The following is a 22,413-nucleotide window of genomic DNA, read 5'->3' on the forward strand; positions in this document are numbered from 1 at the left end:
TACCGCTTTCTGAAATTATTTGTTCTCTCCCATTTTGTCTGATGAGTACAATAGTCTTATCAATTTACAATATAGACATATTTCTACTAGTATTTTAAATAGATTTTAAATCTTAAAAAAGGAAGAAATACTCGCTAAACCCATGTCCTCTACGATCCAATAATTCCTCTCTTGGGAATATACCCATCAGAAATGGGGGTCGAGGTCCAAACAACAGACAAGAAAATATGTTCAAGGTGGATTTATTTGTAAAGCCCCAAACTGAAAGCAACTCAATTGTCCATCAACAGTAGACTTGGTAAACTATTATATAGTCATCCAATGTTACACTACACAACAATGAAAGGTAATAAGCTACTAACATACATATATAACAATAGAGTAAAATAGGCAAATTTAATGTATGTCTGAGTAGGAGCCCAGTGGTATTTTTTAGAGAACTGGAAATACTCTATTTTAGGTGGAAATCATTACATTTTCCATAAGTAAAAATTTGAGTGTATGGTTAAGATTAGCTACAACTTAATAAAAAAATCTTTTGGTTAAAAGTAAAAGCAATACAACAATATGTATCAAAAGCTAAAAAAGGCTGATTCATTGATTTACTAAATTAACTTCTAGAAATTAATACTAGAGAAATAAATCAATTTAAAAAAAAAAATCTGTGTCCATGCACAGACATTCATTATAAAATTATGACTAGGAAATAATTAAAATCGACCTGTATAATAATAGGAAAATGGTTAACTAGGTTGTATTATTTCAGTGTAATGGAATTTTGATGTGCTATTACAAAGATAATTCTAAAGACTCCTCTGAAAAGGAAAAAGTTTTAATTCAATAGTCAGTGAAAAATTCCAAATGCAAATTACTCCTGGTGAATAAATATAAAACACAGGTATGCCCACAAACACACATATGTGAGACGGAGCAAAAATGTGCAAAAAGGAAATGTGGGTGTGCTGAATAGCGAGTAATTTAATGTTTTTAAAGAAAATTCCTCAAATGTTGTTATAATGCAATAATGCAACAGGAAAATGAAAGCTTGCAGAGAAAACAAAGAGGAAAGATTAATGTGATTTGATTATTTGTTTCTAAATTTAGTCTTTTAAAAGTTTCAAACTCATTGCTTTAGCCAAGTTACACTTAGTTTGATAATGTTTTTCACGTGACTCAGAAATTTAACATTAATTTTACCTAATGTTCACGTAGTTGCAGCTTTGTGGAAATTCAACACGATTCAGTAGCTGTAGGAGCGTTATCCTTTCCTACCTTCATATGAGCGTCAAAGTGAATTTTAAGTTAAGAACTTAGTGGTATTATAATGGCTAGAAAAACAGATGTATCGCCGTGGTTCAATATTAGATTGTGGGTTTTGTGTTCAACAGAACTACTATTATTGCTTCCATTAAAGTCTGTCTTCTGGATCTAGACCCTGCTCCCCACCCCTCAAAGCAAAAGAGGTGAAACATAGGAAAGGTCACCAGGGAGCTTGTATTGCATTTAACGATTTCCTGTTCTGAAATCTGTTATTTGGTTCTCTTTCCTCTCCTCTAGGGTTCTTTGGCTCCTTTTTTCTACAAACAGAATACACTACCATGAGGAATGGATAGGTTTACCTCTTCCATCCACCACCCTCCTCCCAAAAACAAATAAATAAAAACAGTGGTGTCTGGGGTTTACATCACCAGCCCTCACAGGAAATGGAAGGTGTTGCCCAGGGCAACCCTGACAAGCCTGTGCTTGAGTGTGAACAGTCCAACTACCCCAGTAACAGCCTCCACCAGCCGCAGCACAACACCTGGAAGCCAGCTGAAAATGCAATTCCAACCCTACCCCTGACCTGTTGAATAGAAATCTCTGGGGTACGGTCCAGTAATCTGCATGATTGCTGGCTTTCGGGCAATTCTGTGCCTGATCAACTGAGAGTCACTCGTCTGTGCCATATCCGTATCAAGTGCCCCACAGCTAAATCTCACAGTAGCAGAAAGTCTAGTAACACCATCCACTCTCCAGTGTCAACTAACCCCTGTAGACACTATTTATCTTCCAAATATAATTATTAGAGAAGGGATAGGATTTGGGTTCTCATGAATGTGAGAAAATGTGTTTTCCCATAAATGTATTAAAAAGTCTTTGGAAACAGAAAGTTGATGTAGCCAGTCTAGAAACCGAATTCAACATTAGACTGTCGCAAAATGAAATAATAATAAAACAAAATCATCCTAGACCATGAAAAAGTAGTAGATTGCATCTCGTTTGAATAACCTTCCAATCTGCACTGCCAGCAAGGCAGTCCCTGAGCACTTGGTCTGTGACTAGTGGGAAATGAGATGTGCTACCAGCATAAGACATGCATGAGATTCCGAAGGCTTATGATGAACAACAGCGTAAACTAGAGCATCGATAATTTTTATGTTTATATTGATCACACATCTATTTCTAATATCATTGGATATGTTGGATTACATAAGTTATTTAAATTACTTAACCCTTGTTTGTGTTTACTTGCAAGATGGCTATGTTAAATCTCTAAACAAGTACACAGGGGTGGGGGATGGCAGGGGGGTTGCATTATATTTCCATCATAGAGTGCCGCTTTCCAGTCCTAAATCAGCAGTGAGTGATAATTATAATCCAAACAAAAATGATGCCACGAAATGCAAGTTTTCAAGTTATATGTAAAGAATTTGCCAGTCTTTTTTTTTTTTCTTTATTAAATATTCTGTATCCTGATTTCCTTTCTTCTCTTGCTCCCCTGGCCTTTTGTTTTATCCCTTTTTACAATGTCCACCTAAGCTTCTGCTGCTGAGACCTCCTGGCCAGATGGGCCGATGTGATTATCTCCAATCACAATAAATATGGAAGAAGGCACATTTACAAATCAGAGGAAACTCCTTGAACCCCTCTCTGTGGAAGTGACATTTAAACTGAGGACTAAAGGATGAAGATACTCATGTGACGTTGACATATACGGAGGTTCCTAAAAACATGTATACACATTTTTAAGAAAGGAAAAAACTATATTAAAATTGTAATACTCAATATATACCAATAACAAAAGATGAACACAAGTCATATGCATACATTTTTTTGGCTCCCCCAGTGTGTGTGTGTGTGTGTGTGTGTGTGTGTGTGTGTGTGTGTGTGGCGTGGGGAGGTGTCTAAAAGGAGTATCGAATGCAAAGGAGGAAGGCCTTCTGATGAAAAATAATTTGGCTTTTGGGGGAACTGAGAAAACCTGGGTGTGGCTAGCACCTAGGGAGTAAGGGAGAGTTGGTAGCAAGAGGTAAGAGTGACAGAGTCATGAGCTCAGAACATCAAATGCTCAGGGGCCACAATAAAGAGCGTGGACTTTATTCCTGGGACAATGGAAAACCAATGGGGGCGGGGGAGTCAAGCATGGCGATGATCTGTTCTTATTTATGTTTTGAAAAGATCACCCCTTGAAGGGAACAATATAGAACGCTAGAGAACAGTGGTCCAGGGATGTAGTCACTGGCTCGTGTGATGACGTGGCAGCAGTACAGGTGAGGATGAATGGGAAACACAAGGCTCCTCTGGAGGGAATATGGGCAGCTCTCTAAGTCCCTGATAAGTTAGATCGGGTGTGTAAGGAAAAGGCAGACATGAAAGACACCCCCCACTTTTGGCAAAAAATTAAGCAAAAAATTTACTTTAAGCAAAAAATTAACAGGGATTTTAAAACATCTATTTCCAATACCATAAAAAGAAATTTAAAATCTTTGAGAAGAAGAAAAGAAAGGATATTTCCACTTATGAAAGAATCGCGAAGTACCATAAAATGGTGCTGGGTGGTGTCTTATACATGGTGTCCAATTTAAGATTCTCAGGAAGGCTATGAAAGTAGGTGGTATTAATATTATCCTAGATTAGTGATGAGCAAATGAAAGCACAAAGAAGTTAGGTAGCTTGTCAAGGGCCACTCAGTAGCTCAGTCTACTGTATAATTCCCTCCGTCTTAAATGATTACACACAAAACACCATACCAACACTGATAATTTTCTCGATCAGTGAACTACTGTTCCTAAGATAGTTATTGCAAGATGACTAAAGACACAATGCAACCAATCTTTCACAATTTTAAAACACACTCACTGGAGGGAGGACACCGTCCCCATGATTTACAATCATATTGTTAGTAAAACCAAAGTTCGCAAGAATGAATCAGGGAGCGTTTCCGGCAGTCTGGGTTGTTAGGATTCTGCTTGAGAATCTCTGAAACAATCTGTTGGCTGCACTTGAAATGCAGAAACTGCCCTTTGTCTTTGCCCTCAAAAGCCTCCTGTTGTTAGTTTATCTCTCTCCACCAGGGAAGGGAGGATGCAGCTCTGGCTAGCATCCCTCAGTCGGAAGAGGGCTGACATTTTGGCACTTTTGTTATCAGCATGAATGTTGTATGTCTCTTTCCCATTAATTCAAGAGATACACAGTAAATTTAGCGGTCTCCGAATTACCATGTATATATTCCTGTGTAAATCCAATGCTTCTTACATAAACTCAATGCTGATAAACTAAGGTGATGCACATATGCCTACATGGGGCCCTGAACCCAACAGAGAGTAGAAACCTGAAAGAAAGAAGTATTTTAAATGTTTCTTCAAAATGCAAACACAATATACATCCTACCTTGGCTTAACTTGGCATTGCTCTTTAACTTCTGATGGTTCAACGACACAAATATACACACCTACAAAACTTCCCTCTACTGCTACTTGATCAAAACACAGCACCATTTATTCAAAGGCCAACGTGGGGAAATAGTAGCATGTATCTGTGTATCAGTAGAAATGTATTCTTTTAAATAACAGACTTATCTCTGGATTACTCATGGGCGATTCTTCTTTCTATGTATCATTTAGTGACACCAGGTGGTATCCTCAAGCCACATCAATTTCTGCCATTTGTCCGATCAATGAGCTTGGTCAAAAGGGAGCATGCATGAAGCCAGCAGTGATGGCAGTGAATTTGACGAGAAAGGGAGGCTTTTTACACGTCCACATAAATGGTTTTGGTATTGGATTGAGTTGATTTAATGTATAGTTAAAACAAATATAGGAAGCATAAGGAAGATCTGAATATACAAGATTGTAATGAGACTAAATCACTTTCTAAATCGCCTTGCTCTTAGGAGATGAATCGTGCCCTCCCCTCTCCTCTGCCCCCAAACTTCCTATGCGTCAGTCCTAACCACAGACAGCTCAGAATATGACTGTAATTGGAGATAGGGCCTTTATCGAGTAACTACCTACAGTAAAATGAGAGCATATGAGTGGACCCTAACCGAATATGACTAACGTCCTTAAAAGAAGAGATTCGGATATGGACACTTACAAAGGGACGACCGTGTGAAGACACAAGGAGAAGATGGCCATTTACAAGCCAAGGAGAGAGAGCTCAGAAGGAACCAACCCTGCTGACACTTTGAGTTGGATTTCTAGCCTCCAGAAATGTGAGAAAAGAAATGTCTGTTGTTTAACACACCCAATCTGTGGTATTTTGCTATGTCAGCCCTAGCAATCTAAAAAACCTACTTAAAAAAAGTATTTTATACATTTGTTTTCTTCACGTAGAAAACACAGTGCCTTTGAGATAAGTTCTGTGTACTTTCCCTATAGCTGGTATACACTATACCAAAAAGGGGAGCTATGTAAGCTGTTTGGTATATACATTTTTATACGAATAGATTTATGTCATTCTATATTTAATTAACTTCCCACATTTTGCATCTCATTTTCTTCTGTTTTCAAATTAGCTTCACTAGTTTTGATACTTACCCCCTTTGATTTTTTTTGTTGCTGTTGTTTCAAAATTCACAAATTTTTCAAGGAATAATATTTAACTATAAGAAAGACACTTAAGATAGATAATAGAAAATATAGCACATGATTAAGAATGCTTAAGCTCTTTTATGTAGTTCAATTAAACTTGGAATGATGCATCTCATATTTAGAATTTAAATACAAATATGTATTATGTGAGTGTATATTCTAGTGTATATATTATGTGTGTGATATATATATACATATATATATATATGTATATATATATATATATATATATACATATATATATGTATATATATATATCAGTATCCTGGAATAAGTGATTTGTATATTATAACACTTACCATTAACCAACTAGAATGAGAATTATTTTTGCATTTGTTTCTCCAGCTAGTTTGCTAGTTTCTAAACTCCAGAGATTCTATTTATTCTTTACATCCCTTAAGTCACTATGTATTTTGCAATATAATACTCACTCAAAAATGCTTGCCTAATTGAATTATAACCCTTTCTAATAAAGGATACGTTTTCATCAAAGCTATTTGTTTCAAATATACAAGTTAGTTCAATTTCACAAAGCAAAATGTCAGGTTTTAGACTCACTTATAAGAAAAAACAAGGTGCTTTATATAGGTAGAAACCATAATGTTATTCAAAATTGTTTTAGGCTTAAGGAAAAGAATTACATGCTATGCCTGCATATTGTTTGTTCTCCATTACAATTTAAGTGCTTAAGGCAATTTGAAAATGTGTATCAAAAATACTCTCTACATTAATAACTCCTTTGCAAGCTATATAAGTTTTAACTTTCTGAGAATACATGCATAAATGAAGAAAAATATGAGCATTAAAATTGATAAGCCACATGATAATGGAAAGTAGTTCAATACGTACCATTTCCTGTTTAACATACCCATAATGAGAATAATGTCAAGTAGCAGGATTCTTTGTCTAGAGAAAAGTTGATCAACTAAACTAAGAAAGGAAAGTCATATTTTAAAATACTCCAGGCCTTTCACATTGTAAGCTTTGCTTCCCAAGAAGTTTCATTATTCAGTAATCACTAATTAAGAAAGTTTTTCCACTAATACTTATCCATGACTCCTGAAGAGAAGATAGTAATGTACACACATTTATAATTAACTCAGCATTCAAAATGTTTCAGTTCATTGTAGAAAACTAGGTATAAAGTATTTAAGTCTATACCATAAGCAGCAGGTTTTATTTCATCAAACATGTGACTAGTATGATTTTTATTACTGATTTAATAAATTAGTTTCAATTAAAAGCTCCAATTCAGTGTTTTACAGCCTATTATAACCTGTTTCAGAAGTCAATCTACCATATTGTTTGTTTATACGAGAGAGAGACAGAGAGAGAGAGAGAGAGAGAGAGAGAGAGAGAGAGAGAGAGAGAGAGAGCTCATTACATACCGTTTAGAATGTCTAAGATTAAAAGAGTGGCCATACCAAGTGCTGGGTAGGATATGAAGAAACCAGAACTCTGAAACACTACTAGTGAGAAACAAAATAGTACAATTACTCTGGAAACCAGATTGACAATTTCTTCATATGATCCAGCCATTATACTCCTAGGTAATTATATCAAACAAATGCAAGCATATGTCCACACAAAGGCTTTGTACAACAATGTTCACAGCAGCTTTATTTGGAAAAGCCAAAAACTGGAGACAGTCCAAAAGCTCATCAACAGGTCAGTGAATAAACAGAACATGGCATATTCGTACAATGTCATGCTATTCGGCAACAAAACAAAAAAAAAAAAAAAAAAGAATTGAGAGATGCAACAAAGCAAATGAGTCTCAAAATAATTCACAATAGAATACACAATAGAATACTGTATGATCCCATGGACATAAAATTCTAGAAAAAGCAAACGAATTTGCAGGGGGCAGAACGTAGGTCAGTGGTTGTCTCAGGAGGAGCAGGAGGGGGTGGTTACCAAGGAGCTTGAAGAAACCTACAGCCTCGGCTACGTCACTCCCCTCCCTGTGGCGCCTGTTTCACCAGGACATACATATGTCACAACTTTTTCAATTGTGCACTTTGAACACGTACACTTTATTGTATGTCAATTGTACCTCCTAAATTTTCTTTTTTTAAGGAATGTAACCTACTGATACATACAACAAGATAGTTGAATTTCAAAAGTATTATGCTAAACGAAAAAAAGTAAGGCACAAAAGGCTACACGCGATCTGATTCTATTTACATGTGATCCTAGAAAAGGCAATGCTGGGGACAGAGATCACATCAGTGGTGGCCTGGGGAGACGTGGAAGGGGCTGACTGCTAGAGGGCATAAGGGAATTGGGTGGGGGGTGGGGGATCCACAGTGTTCTATGATAAAAGTAAACCTTATGTGGTCTTCATTGCGGTAGAGGTTACACAACCACATACATTCGTCACACTCACTGAAGTGTATGCTTAAAAAGAATGGATTTTACTCAATGTAAATTATATCTCAATATAATGATCTCAATGTAATTATACCTCAATATCAATATATTATATCCCTCCTGAGTTAAAAATAAAGAATTCACGTGTCATCTCTTGTATAACCTACTCCAGGGAACATCAGTGGGTCTTCTGATAGGTTTCTATAATCTTTCTCTAGGACTCAACATTCGCACTTAGCCCGGTGAGTAATAATTCTTTCATTCATATCCCAACCAGACATGAAAACCTCAAGAGAGAATTATTTCTAGCCATCCCCTATTTAGAATGCAGTGCTTGAAAATTAAGTTTTCAACAAACTTTTTTTTTTTTTTTTTTACTGGTATTTGACCAGCCTTCTCCTTTACAATTATTCATTCAGTGAACACACCATCATTAAGCTTCAACTAAATGCCCAACTAAAGAATAATAAAGTTCCTACCCTCAGCGGTCTGACAGTCAAACCCGGGAGAATGTTCATCAAACATGGAACCAACCTCAGTGCGTGACAAAGCTGGTATCATGACAGGGAGAGAACCAATACAATTAAACTGTTTTACTGGCTCAGGAGATAAGGAAAGATTTCAAAGGTGGTATGTGAGCAAAGACCTGCCAGAGAAGTGGATGTTGGCTAGAACGATGAGGGAAAAAGGATGGAGATGGTGCCAGAGAGTGTTTCAAATGATAGAAAGTGCACTTTGGAAGGCACAGAGCAGGGTGCAACTGAGGACCTAAAGGAGATTTATTGCAGCTGAAGATTGAAGTGAGGGGTCTTAAGAAGAGAGAGCTGAGGCTTGGAGTGGATATCATGGACCAAGTTACGTGGGTCTAGTGGTGTGAAGACACTTGGACTTCATGCTAAGGGGTTAAGAAGCGATCAAATTGTTCTAAATGGAGGAAAAAAGAAAATGATCAGAATTGTTTTCTCTAAATCTAACTGCTGAGTGGGGAACTGATTGGAGGCCAGTAAGACTAGGGAGGGAGAACCGTTGGTCTGCACAAATTCAGGTTAGAAACAATCATTATTTTACTGAAAATCAGCCCAAATGAGAGAAACAATGGTCTTCCTAAGTACCTAACAGCTTTCCTTCAGTGACCACATAAGGTTTACTTTTGTCATACAAACTAAGTTTTCAAACATGAACAACTTTTAGGAATATGACAGTTAAAAAACTATAAATCCATAATAACCATGACCAAGGCAAAGCTTCCTGTACAATTCTAAAGATATGAATTTAAGGTCACCTTCAATCCCTCGCTTGCTCTCGCCTTCCATAGTCTATAGTTCTCAAATTCATTGTAAAGACCTTTAAACTTCTCTAGAGTCTATGCTGTTTTCTTCACATCTTCATTGTCACTGGACTATTGTGAAACTTCCTACGATTGCCCTGTCTCTCGTCTCTCCCTCTTTAATCCATCCTCAAAATACTGCCAATTAATCCTAAGGAAACAAGAGACAGTGCTTTCATAATCTGATCTACTTACAGACTTTTGGTGGCTTCCCATTGCCTAGATAACATAGCCCAACTCTTTGTCACCCACATTCAAGATTGTCAGAATCTGGCCCAGTGTTCCTTCTCCATTTTATCTCTGGCCATTCCGCCTATTCCACAGGTAATATCCTCTGCCCCAAACACCTTTCTGGTTCTTCTCTACTCAGCAAGTTCTAGTCAGGAAATCATTAACTCCTCTACGAAATCTCTCTAGGCTATTCAAACTGAATGCATCCTTTCTGCTCCCTTTTTCCAAGGTTTTTCTATCTATTGTCCTAATGCAATAGTTATCACCTTATGGTATAGATGATGATATGTGTTTGTCTTCCAAGTAGATTATTTGCGTTTGAGGGTGGGGGCACTGCTTATTTATATTTATATTCCAAGCATCTAGTACAGTGCATAAAACTAAATTCCTGCTAAATTAATATAAATCAACTTTATTTGCAACCTAAAGCCATGACATCTGAAATAAAAGCAAAGAAAAATAAAAATCTGTGGGACAGATTTCATAATCTTTAAGAAGCCAGGAACACAAGCAAAGCAAATCCAGCATGCACACATACAGGAACAACACTCAAAGACTCAGGATATTAAAAAAAACTAAGTGACCAGACCCAGCTGATATTATCAGTGACACTTTTAAGTGATGGGGACACACACTGCCTAGAGGTCTTATGTCGACACTTTGCTATTATAAATAAATGTGATTCTTCTATATGGAATCAGAGGGTAGAGAAAATGTCAAACATTCAACAATTGAAATGCTTGGTTTAAATAACAATTAATCCACATAGACTTTGAGGGTAAGGACTATGTTCTCGTTTTACAGCTTTGGAAACTGAGGTATACAAACGTTAAGCAACTTGCTGAGGACACACAGCTGGCAGAGGGCAGAGCTGACGGCCCCATACAGGCTGAATGACTACAAAGCCATGGTCTAACCACTGAACTATATGCAGGGTGAGCCACGTCTACACTGCTGAGCTCAAAGCTCCGTGAAGGGAGTCTTATTCTTCAGGGAGTATGGCTGTCTTATTCTTCAGTGTATCTCCAAGACCTATTAGAAGGCTTGGCCAGGCCTCAAGGGGTCCGTAAACTCTTGAAGTCGTATGCAATTTGTCTGTGTATGTAAATACAATTTCTCTAGAGAGGGTCGATGAAAACAGGGGACACTTATTAAGAACTGACTACAAATCAAGTGGTATCTAAGATGCTTTATCTCATTCTGTCACAACTAACTACAACAGCAGCAGCACAGGACACATAGCAGGTCCTTGATAAACACCAGGAAATGTTGGAAAATTTTACATGTGTTAACAAAAGTCATCATCATACCAACTCTATGAGACAGGAATTATAATCACATACTCTTCAAAAATGAGGAATTTGGGCCTCAAAGAGGTTAACTTGCTCAAACCCCTCCATCCTCTGCCCCTTTAGTAAGTAGCTGAGCAGGGATCTAAACCTCCCTATGTGACAACAAAGCCTTCTCTCTTGGCTGATACGCCATACATGGGTCACCTTCAAAGGCCTCATGCCCCCCAAAATGTTAAGAGAATCACAAAAAAATAAAAATGAAAAATGAACTCATCCATTTTCTAGAAAACCATCTTGATTAAAAACAGAGGTTTTCGCACCCACACAACACCAGAGGCTCTGAGCTACTTCTCCCACGTAGAGAGCACCCTGTGGCATCCTGTATTAAATACAAAGTAGGTAGGAAGTACAGGCTGTAAAGCACCGTGTTCTTTCAGGTGTGCCCACGATGAATGGGCAAGACAGTACTGAGTTCCCAAGGGACTTAATCAGCATCCAAATGCGTACACCTGTAGCTCCTGACAGCAAGAGCTGGGTGCTGCTGGCACTTACAGACACGTTGTGACCTGGGAACGTGCCCTGCCCAGGAAATACCCAGCAAAGAGCAGGGCGACGTGGCGTGGCCTGTGGGGTTGGGTTAAGGTTTTGGTCCTCCCTTCTCCCTCATTGAGCATTCCTGTGCAGGGAGCAACCAATGACCACGGGAAGTCGCCATGTCCTAGAGCCACCAGAGCCTGGATTTGAATCTCCAGTTTTATCCTTTGTAGAGATGTGTGACCTTAGTCAAGTGTTTACATTTCTTTCTGCTTCATTTTTCCCATCTGAAAATGAGGCAAGTATTAGGATGAACTGCACAGATTTGTTTAAAGAATCTAAAAAGAAATGTACATAAATGGCATAGAGCAGTATGTGGCACATAATAAAGATTCCGTATTAGCATATATATACAGAGGGTGCCAAAAAAAACCATATATACATTTTAAGAAAGGAAAAAAGTTGTATTAAAATTACATTGATGGTAACCATTTGAGCACCTCTTGCAATTGCAGAAGTCAAATGTGATTTTTATTCGTCTTTCGTTATCAGTATATATTGAGAATTATAATTTTAATGCAGGTTTTTTTTTCCTTTCTTAAAATGTGTATACATTTTTTGCACCGTGTGTGTGTGTGTGTGTGTGTGTGTGTAATATTCCTAAATAGCTTGTTCAGCTATAAGAGTAAGCCATATCTGAAGCCTCCTTGTATCTGCGTATTAGCTGATTAATACCAATAGGTGAGAGTTCCCATGGGGAAGGCAGAGGGAAGTGACTCTACAAGGATGTATCACTGTATCCTCAGTTGGCTTTATTTTGCATCTACAGCGTCCTAAGGATCCAAAGCTATGACATCTCATTTAAAATCATGCTTTCATTCCCAGGAAGTGAATCCTTTTTTATAAACGTGGCAAACACTTAAGTCAAGAACCACAAAATCACAACTGCAGCTAGAAGGGACACCATAGTCACATGTGTGTGACACAGACATTCTCACTCTTCAAGCACCACTATGTCCAGCAATTCAGTAAATGGACAGGTAATAACTAACGCAGTGGCATCTTTTACAAGCTCGAAATACAATGGTATTTTAAGATGCAGTTAATTCCCTTTCCCCTTTATTACATTTTTAAAGCAAAATTCTCAAACTCTCCAAGTCAGACGTTCCAGGACTGGTTTACATAATTCCCGAATATTAAACTCCAACAATGAGAAAACAATTTTTCAACATTCAGATGGGCAACATTTTAATCACATCATTATTATCCAGCGTTGGCAAAAGCATGGCCAATATAAAGTGGGCACTTAGGAAGGATCTTGGCAATCTTTATCAAATTTACAGTGAACAATTCTTCCTCTGAGAATAAATATCCGGCAGTACCCTTGCAAAGAAAATGTACACAGATATCGAAGGCATCACTGTTTGTAAGAGTAAGAAACTGGAAAATTCACGTGAATATTCTGGGGGATATTGGTGGCTGGCTACATTGATACACTAAAAAAAAAAAAAAGAATCTTCATATATTGACAGAAATATTTGAAAACGATTAAATAAAAATAAATTTCAGAATGCTGGTCTACGAACCATTGTCCAATTTGTTGACACAATGAAAGAAACAATCCTGTACTTACACACAGGGAGGGACACAAACCCAACCAGCAAGGGCGGCTACACACATACGGAGAGGAAGAGAGAAGGCGTTCACCGTATATTTTACTATAATTTTCATGTTGCTGTATAAGCAAGTAAAACTTTTAGAATTCATGGAAATAAGAAGAATTTTCAAAAGAAACAGGGAACTCAAAAATAAATAGTTATTGTTTGTATGTTGACATTAACGAAAATCTTTGCAAGCCCTAGAGTTCATTTGTGCTGCGCAAATGCTTACAGTCACAATTGCAGAATAAAATGCTTTATGAGATGTTAATAGACACACTTGAGTAGAAGGGTGGCACTACCTTCATAAAGCGTGTTGAGAAAAATTCCCTATTTGTAGGCCTGTAAATGGAGCTAGGAGAAATGGGAAGAGAACCAGTGGCTCAATTTCCACACCACTTTGAAAAGTGAAAAATGAGTAGTTACCAGCACTCCCCACCTCCCTCTCCCCCCTCCAATAGCACCAGAGAGGACCCCAACCCTGCACTTGACGACCGACCTCAAACGCACAATAAAAAGACTTGCACATTAGATGAAAACAGAGGGTGGTGTGGTGAGAGGGTGGTGTGGTGAGAGGGTGGGGACTGCAGGACTATTATGGGAAAAAACGGTGAGAGCTGGAGAGGAAGAATATTTTAATGATGAATAAATGCTTGCAAAGGGAAAAACGATACAATGTTAAAATGAATGGAAAAGCTGGAGAAAGCAACAAAACCAAAGCAGGAAATCATGCCCTCAGTGAGGCGTTTAGTTTTCAGGCCCTCCCATTAAGTGAGAAGCAGCTTCTGTATTCTGTACTGGATAGCCCCTGGGGGCAACTGAAAGCTGAGTGGAGACTGCCGGTGGGGAGGGGCCGTGGATGGCTCTGAGCAAGCCTTAGATTCACAGCGCATCAGGTAGGAAGCGCCCCGTGCATTCCAGTCAAAGACCTCATCACGTGCTGGCTTATTCCGTTAGACCTGCACTGATGATTGCTTAAGTAGCACATTGTTTAAACAAGCTTCCAAAGGCCATTTCTTCCCAAAGGAAGCTAAATGGTTTAGATATACATATTTATGTACAAATAAGTACGTGTGTGTATATATGTGTGTGTGTGTGTGTGTGTGTGTGTATATATATATATATATATATATATATATATATATATATATATATATATAATCATCTCAGCAGCGTCACCATAAGATGCCCACTCCCCAGATACGTCTGTGACAGAACCGACAGAAGCTGAAACCGCAGCGAAGAACTTGGGGTGATGCTCCAGGACCGAGCCCCTCCCCACAAACTCCACCGTCCACAGACCTCCAGACGCCCTAGCCTCGCCGCAGGCCACAAAAACTGCACTAAAGCCCCAGACGCCTGGCAACCACGTGACCCGCCGACAGACACCAAAGCTTTCCCTCCCGAACAAATCCAACTTTTATTTTACTCGCCCTGGGTGAGCGGCTCGCGCATGCCCCCCGCTGCCTGTCCTGCAGCCCTTTCTTCTTCCCTCTCCGGAGGCTGCAGGAGGCCTCGGGGTATCTGCTTTCAACCTGCCTGGCCTAGGGGTCCTTGGGCTCGGCCCCTGCGGGGCGGCCGCCCCTCCTTCCGCCGCCGGAGGGGACGGAGACTTGCCCTGCGGGACTCGGCCGGGAGCGGTGGACTCGGGCTCAGCCCCCGGCGCGGGGCGCGGGGCGCGGGGCGCGGCGGGGACACTTACCTGCGCGGAGCCGCTCCCGGAGCTCCCGCGTCGCCGTCAGCTGCGCGGCGGCCGCCCCATCTCCCGGCCGCAGGTCCCCCACCCACCCCCGCAGCCGCGTCCCGGGCCGCACTTTTCCGAGCCCGGGAAGTTGGCTGAAGGCGCCGAGGTGGGACGTGGGGGTGGGGCTGGGTGAGCGGGGAGAGGACGCTCGAGGATTTGGTGGTGGTTGGATTGTTTGTTTGTTTGTTGTGCCCAATCTGGAGCAAAGACTTGAGACCATATGCTGGGAGAATATTAGCTTTGCTCAATGGCGACAAGACAGCGGCCTGACGCTCACAGTCCGATCGATTTACTAAACAAACTGAAACGTGGGTGGGGATGTTAAACAGTAACCAGCAGCCTCACCGAGAACTGAAAGCGGCGAGGCCGCGCTCGCTTCCCGGTTCCCCAGGCCCGGGCAGCCGGCGGGCGGGCCCGCACGTCCCAGCCCCGGCCTCCGCGGCCCGCGGCGGCTCTCGGGGCTCCCGGAGGACGCCAGACCATCACTGCCACACGCCTGAATGTCCACCTCCAGGGCCAGGCGCGCCGCACGCTGACCGTTTGCAGCCGGAGTTACCGCTCTCCCGCCTCCCACACCCGGAGCTGCCGCGCCAGGTGCCGCCCCGCGGCCTGAGGCCCAGCGACGTCCCGGAGACGCGGGCACCGTCTGCTCCCCGCCCCGGTCGCGCCTCGGCTAGGGCGGTGTCAACCTTGGGACAGTCCGTTTGGACAAGCAGGGGCCTGCCGACCAGAATGCAGATCTAAGTCAGAGCCGATGAGGTCCAGGAAAGGGCCGGCAGGATTAGGAAAGGACATTAACAGGTTTCTAGGGACAGCTCTGCGGCCACACTAGGGCAAGCTGCAACCACTTCATTAAAATGCACTTGGGCCACTGGGCTTAACTTCTGCCCGGACGCTGGCGTCCACCTTGCTCTCCTAGAGTTCCGGGAAGAAGAAGACTGGTTCTCCATCCCTCCAACGCGGCCACCTGTGGCTTCGGTCATTAGCGCCTCTTTACAGGTGTATCTGATGAGAGGCTTCCTGTCTCCCTCCCATAACCCAGGCACCGTCTCGAGCTTTACGTTTAGCGAGATAGTGCTCAGACCCATTGAGTTGCGCTGGCCACCTGGATCAGACTTTCTGTTAACTAAGGAATATAGCCCAAAGCTGTGGCTTCAAAAAAAATGTCAACAATTTAACTTCGTGGTTTCAGGAATGGATGACTTTAGGTCAAACAAGTAATTATCCTCATGAGATAAATAGTTCCTTAATCCGTACGGTTTTTCTTTTCCGACCAGGGGGTTGGCGGTTATTTGAAGACTGTAATAACAATGCCAGGGAGATCAAAGGGCCAGGTTGTTTTTTTCTTCTTCTTCTTTTTTTTTTTTTAAATCGGGTTTACTAAACTTTCTGTTTCCTCCTTCTGAATCGCTTGCCGAAAGGCTCTTTTAGAAACAAGTAGTTGGTTGTTTAAGAAATCAGAACACAGGGGAGATCTCGTATACTATTTTCTTTAAATCGGCCTTCTTGATTGAGCAAAACACATTCTTTGGGTCCCCCTTGGCCACGCGCTCTGAAAACCGTGTCACGAAAGCAGCCTCTGTCCAGGTCGGAAACTGTCCACATGGAGCTGAGGCGGAAGAATAGCCATTAACGGGTCATGTTTATTATGCAAATCTTTCATAGGTATGTTGATTACAGATCACCTGTGCACATGCTGTTTCAAAAATATTTCCAGGTACGTGGATAGGGAAGGTTGTCTTACTATATGCCAAAATAGAAGCATTTAGTTCCCATAAAACGCTGAAACCCTGAAAACAGAAATTCTCCATCCCCCATTCACGGAAGCTCTAATGCCAACGGACATCTGTTGTTCCCACCAGACAAACCATATTTCAGTTCACCAGTTTAGTTCCCTGTTAATTCGCGATGTCAGCGGGTTCGGTTTGGGACGGTCAGTTCATCATCGATGTGTGGTAGGTTCGCTGACCTACGAGGAAATGAGCACATGTTCTGTGTTCAAAATTATTGTGACACCGTATCTGGAACCTCTCTGCCCGAGAATGTTATCACCACAAGGATTTTGACTGACGATGGCAGTACCTTCAAAGAAGTATGTAAATTCAGTTAAGGCGTCGTTATCATCTAAAGGAAGCATCGCATTTGTCCAATTTAGACAAATCTCCAAGAGTCTATGTGACAAAGCAGGTCCTCTCGCAGCACGAAGGGAGTGGTTTGCGGTGACTAAATAAATACACAAATAAGCAGCATTGAGAGGAAATGGCTGGGCTCCCAGCTGGGCAGTTTTTACTACATCGACCAGTGTCAACTGACCCAGCTTTAGAGCATCACTTATACTGTTCCTAAAACTGGTTTATGACGGTTCTTCGTGGTATGAGTTCATGACAATGGAAATGAAAAATGGGCTCTATGAAGGGCTGTCCCCTAATGCCGGGGTGGCGGTCACTACAAAAGGAAAGACATCAGGATACGTTTTTTTTTAGGGAAAGGTTCTCTGGAAGTATAAAGTTCGGTTTCAACAGTTAGTGGTTAGGGGGAAATTGTACACATACGCATTTATGTCACATCTGTCCTTTTAACCGAAACACAGAAAATGTGGCGTCAAAAACCCCTTTACTTCACTTTCCTGTTAAATGTCTCATTTAGCCTGCGTTTTCCCTTTGCGCTTTGATCGCCTTTTTGACACCCTCTTTTTACTTCTTCCCAGCGCCACCAGAGCGTCCTGATGAGAAGTCTGGGTTTTCCCACGAGCGTTCCTGATACTATTAATTAAAGGCAATGGCCTCGGGCAGAGCGCTCAGGAGGTGGGGAGTGCGCGGGCAGGCGCGTGGCACCTCGAGGGAAAAGGTCTTCCTGGTTTAAGCAACCAGGGACCTTATTTCCGAGGGCAATTCCACGTCCCTCGCCCTGTACATAGAACCATCACAAGATGCGAACGGGAAGTGCCCTCTTCCTGCCGAGGCGCCCCACTTCTGCTGACCTGGTTAAGCTCTGGCTCCCCGGCGTCGCCGTCGCACCCACCCCGGGAGTGGCCACCACTAGGCGTGGGCGCAATCAATGGAGACTACCGCCCACCCTCAAGCACCTTCACACGCAGGAGGGGGGGGGGAAAGAAAAAAACTCAGACAGCTCTCCACCTGCCTGCCGGCCCTTTCTGGATCTGGGTAAAGCCCAGTGATTCCTTCCAAGCCATTCGGATGTAAAGGGCCTCAGAGGAGAAGTGGCCAGGGGGACTCAGGTGAAATTAAGGGTCCAGAGCTGGGCTAAGCGCGTCCCCCAACTCAACCGGTGGGGCTGTTTGACCCTGGGGGCGAAACCAATGGTAAAGCAGCCTCCGCCAGAATTTCAAAAACTCCCTGGAGGCCGCAGAATGTTTTGTATCAGAGGGGAAGGCCGGGATTCTGGTCACCCGGACTGGGAGCGAGGGATGGGCCCTGCCAGCGGGAGGGGGGTAGGGGGGGAGAAGGGGGGGTAGGAACCGCCGGAAGCCTTTCAGGCCTGGGGTGCAGGGCCTCGGGCTTCTGCCCCCTAGCGCAGCCGGAGGCCAGGACACAGATCTCCAGGCAATAGGGCTGCAGGCTGCTCCTGGGAAGGGGGACGCCAAGCCACTGCCTCTCCTCCCACCCTCCGCAGACCCTCCAGCGAGGTCGGCCCCTCTGATCCCCGAGCTTTGGTCCCCTCGTAGACTCCTTGATTTGTCGGACTTGTCACAGGGCATCCACCTGTAATGCCTTGAGTCGAACATGGTCAAACAAATCAGAAATACAGGCAGATCGAATATGAAGGAAGGATTGACTAGCGTCTTTCCAGTAGCACCAACGCCGTGCAGACCCTAAAAAGCAATGTCCAGACCCTTGCCTGGCCCTTTGGGGGAAGTCAGGCGCTTAAAAACACTTGTGAAAAGCTGCACGCATGGCCCTCAGGACTGGGCAACCTGCTCTACCACACAATGACCCAGCTAAAAATGAGTCTTTATTGTATGCTCCAGTCACAGCTCCTGAGCACCCAGAGTAAGCCCAAGTGAATGAGGCCACAGGAATGTTCCCAGAGGCTGTTACCTGTTAATATACATGTAAAGCCAAGATTTCAGATTGAGCGCCTGAACTGAAACTGCTTTGCGTATGTTATGCATCTGGCTGAGACACTGAAAAATCGAACATTCAATAATTGTCAATGTCAAGATACGGTTCCTGTGCCAAAAAAGCAAACTGCTAGGCTGGATCTCTTTTCCCCACGGCCCCTCTCTTTGTAGATTTCCTGCTAAAGTATTGACTGTCAAGGTCTCTGCAAGATTTGCAAACTTTTACAGTCATTTATGATGTATGCAATAAAAGAGAGGTGATATGAGCATGCTAGTTCAAGGTGTAATGCAGAGATGTATTCGGTGCCCTTGGCAACTATCTGTGGGACCTGTTTGTCTTTGCAGAACACACCCTTCTCTGCAATGAACCCCTCTCTAACAAAGATTGACCCTTCACATTTCCAGGGCCTTGGCCCCTCCATGGAAAGGCACATGTATTCAAACCAGAAAATTCGGTTATTTCAACCTCATTTGAAACCACACACAAAAAAAATTCTCATTAAAATTGTGGAGTAAAAAAGAAAAAAGGAATCTTTTTAAAGTTTCCTGCTTCCCTACTATCTCCTATCATAAAAAAAAAAAAAAAAAGAAATTGATTACCAAGTTATAGTGTAATCTCTAACTGCCCCTTGCATAACAGGACCTTCCACTGTGAGAAAATAAAAGTATTGAGATTATACAGAAGCAACAGACCATTTTAGATTGTATGTGCCCCAAGGGGAAAGAAAAAATATCTTGAATGTTTTACATGAAAATACATGGCTAGTTCAGTAAAGATTCGTTGCTAGGTTTTAGTTTTATAATTTTTCCATAAAGAAAATACGCAAGAGGGTTGTAGTTTTACTCTGTAATTGTAGACAGAACCTAAAAGCCTTATTAGAAACCCTATACCCTTTTACCAGTTCTTTTTTCTTTTTAAGGCTATGTGTAGGAGGTTGAGGGGGGAGAAAGAGAGACTCATTTCAAAAACTTCCTACTTTGAACCAAATCGGTTTTCTCATCTAGTGTCGCCAATAAGAAGAGCTGACACACAGCTTCTGAAAAGGATTCAGAATCCTACACCTGCCATCTAGTGGGCATAAGAGAAAATGCTGATTCTAGACGTGCATAAAAGACTGAAGACCTACGTAGCTGTTTTCCTATTTATAAACCAAGACAAGTCTAAGACATGTAAAAGAAAATATAACTTTAAAGCTAAAAGAAAGGAAATAAACAATTGAGTCCGGGGCTTTATAACATAATCATTCAATTGCACTCCATTTCCTCTTGTGTTTAGTAACCAAGATTACTGATCTTTGCTGAAAGAATCAATTTATTATACACATTTTTCTACTGCATATCCTCTTCACATAGATTTTATACTGTTGGTCTTCTTTTGCATCAAATTCATTATCAGTTTTAGATCCAGTTAATATTCAAATAAAAGAAATTCAAAATGAACCTAATAATAGTATTCATTTCTTATTTGGACTCTTAAAATAGCCACAAAATCCTCCATTTTGCAACACAAAGAGAAAGAGAGGGGAAAAAAGAAAGGAAGAAGAGAGAGAGAGAGAGAGAGAGAGAGAGAGAGAGAGAGAGAATGAATTACTTGTATATACTTGCTTTTGATGCCTTGTTACAAGTATTATACTCCCAAAATTGACTTCAAGTGTCAAAAACAGGTAGGTTAAAATCTGATTGGTTATGACAGTTTAAACTACATTTCTTTAAGGTTTGCATTATAAAATATTGAGCACATTGCTGAGTGAAATAGTCATTAGAGACTAAAGAAATAGTCATCACCATATTTTAATGATAGCTGACTTTTTTTGGCTTGCTTACAATATGCCAGGCATTGTTTTATGGACTTTTAATAAGTTAACACATTGAGAACCTACAGAAACCTTAGAAGGTTTGTATTATTAATACTATTTTTATTAATACCATTTTATAAGTGAGGAAACTGAGTATCAGAATTATGAAGCTGGCGAGTCTATAGAAAAGAGGCAACTTGCAATTCATGCCATGGGATAAGAGAGATCTGAGCTAGAGCCACAAGAAACATTTGTTTGAATGTTTAAATTTGGTCTGCAAAATATCAGTCATCCAAATGAAAGGAATAAAACCCAGTTAATTACTTCTCATTATAAAAATCAAGTACTAAGAAAAATATATGGCCATAAGTAAATAACCCATTCACTTACCTCATCCATTTAGTACAATTTTTGGCAGAAATCACGCAAACCTTTACTTTAGATTTCTTCGACAGTCCATGCCCACTTGTGCTTTAATTTCACGAAATGGAGTTACCAATACTAAGCCAAACAGCCCTTGAAAAACTTCAACATACTGCCGTAGACTTATCCCTGAATTGAATTGACCCTGTCAATTTATCTTTCCTCCTTGCCTCATTCTAAATTCAAATAATGTTTCCTAAACAAAATCTATATACATTCTGAACATATTTTTCCCATCTCTAATTACGCAAACTATCCTCTTCTTTTCAGGACATATACTTTATAAATCTGAGCTAGTTCAAAAGTCAAGACTCTTCAATCATCACAATTAAATATATTCAAATTCTCTCCATATCTCTCCATGCTCTGAGAACAAGCTTTTACTTCTGGAAGCATATTGATAATTTTAGAAATGGTAGGGGGAAACGATCAGCCTTTGACCTAAGATTTTTTGTTGTTGTTGTTGTTGTTTGTTTTTTCAGTCCACAATATCTGCAATATTAATTATTAAGTAGCATTGTATTATGTAAGTGTGAATTTCAGGATATGAATGCTTTCGAAATCTGACAGCAGCTAGCTCAGGATTCCTGCACCATTTAACGCTCACAAGTGATGTCACCAGTTGTACCTTTCTGATCTCTCACACACCTCCGATCAAGATCAGACATAAAAGCTCCAGACTACCGCAGTCAGGCCCTTTGTATCTCTCCCGTGCATCCACGTAGGGCTAAGTGCAACTTCCATTCTCGGGAAGAAACATGGATGCTCTCACAGGAAGAAGAGACTCAACTCCCATTCCAGCTTAATCCCTCCACCTGTGTCTTTGATCCCACCTTTCCTGCCTCCGCCTGGCCTTGTTCTATCAATTCATTTTTTCTTTTCTTTTTTTTTTTCTTTTTTGTATCTTTTAACTTTCCCTCTCCTGTGACTCCTTCCTTGCAGGCCACAAATATGTTGAAGTCTTACTAACAAACTAAAAATGTTTTTTAAAAAGAAACTGAATTTGCTGTGTCTACTCCGTCCCCTTCCGGTGTTACCCTACTTTGTGTCCTTTGCAGCCAGGAATCACTAGCCAAGGTGATTTATGGTCTCTTTAGCAGCA

At 41.2% G+C, this 22,413-nt stretch overlaps 1 protein-coding gene across 2 annotated transcripts in view; it reads right to left on the reverse strand.

The window, feature by feature from the left end:
• The window catches only part of HNF4G (hepatocyte nuclear factor 4 gamma), a 95,433-nt gene extending 80,143 nt beyond the window's left edge, over window positions 1-15,290 (reverse strand). Inside the window, exon 1 of one of the 2 annotated variants that reach the window (XM_074318745.2) lies at window positions 14,970-15,290. In XM_074318745.2, the coding sequence (XP_074174846.2) occupies window positions 14,970-15,231 (262 nt within the window). In that variant the 5' untranslated portion in view covers window positions 15,232-15,290. The remainder of the gene's footprint in view (window positions 1-14,969) is intronic. The other variant, XM_074318747.2, reaches the window with a different exon arrangement.
• Window positions 15,291-22,413: the final 7,123 nt, after the last annotated feature.

Source organism: Rhinolophus sinicus, chromosome 7 (genome assembly GCF_057876585.1).
Source record: "Rhinolophus sinicus isolate RSI-liver-muscle chromosome 7, RSI-T2T, whole genome shotgun sequence".
Classification (NCBI taxonomy): domain Eukaryota; kingdom Metazoa; phylum Chordata; class Mammalia; order Chiroptera; family Rhinolophidae; genus Rhinolophus; species Rhinolophus sinicus.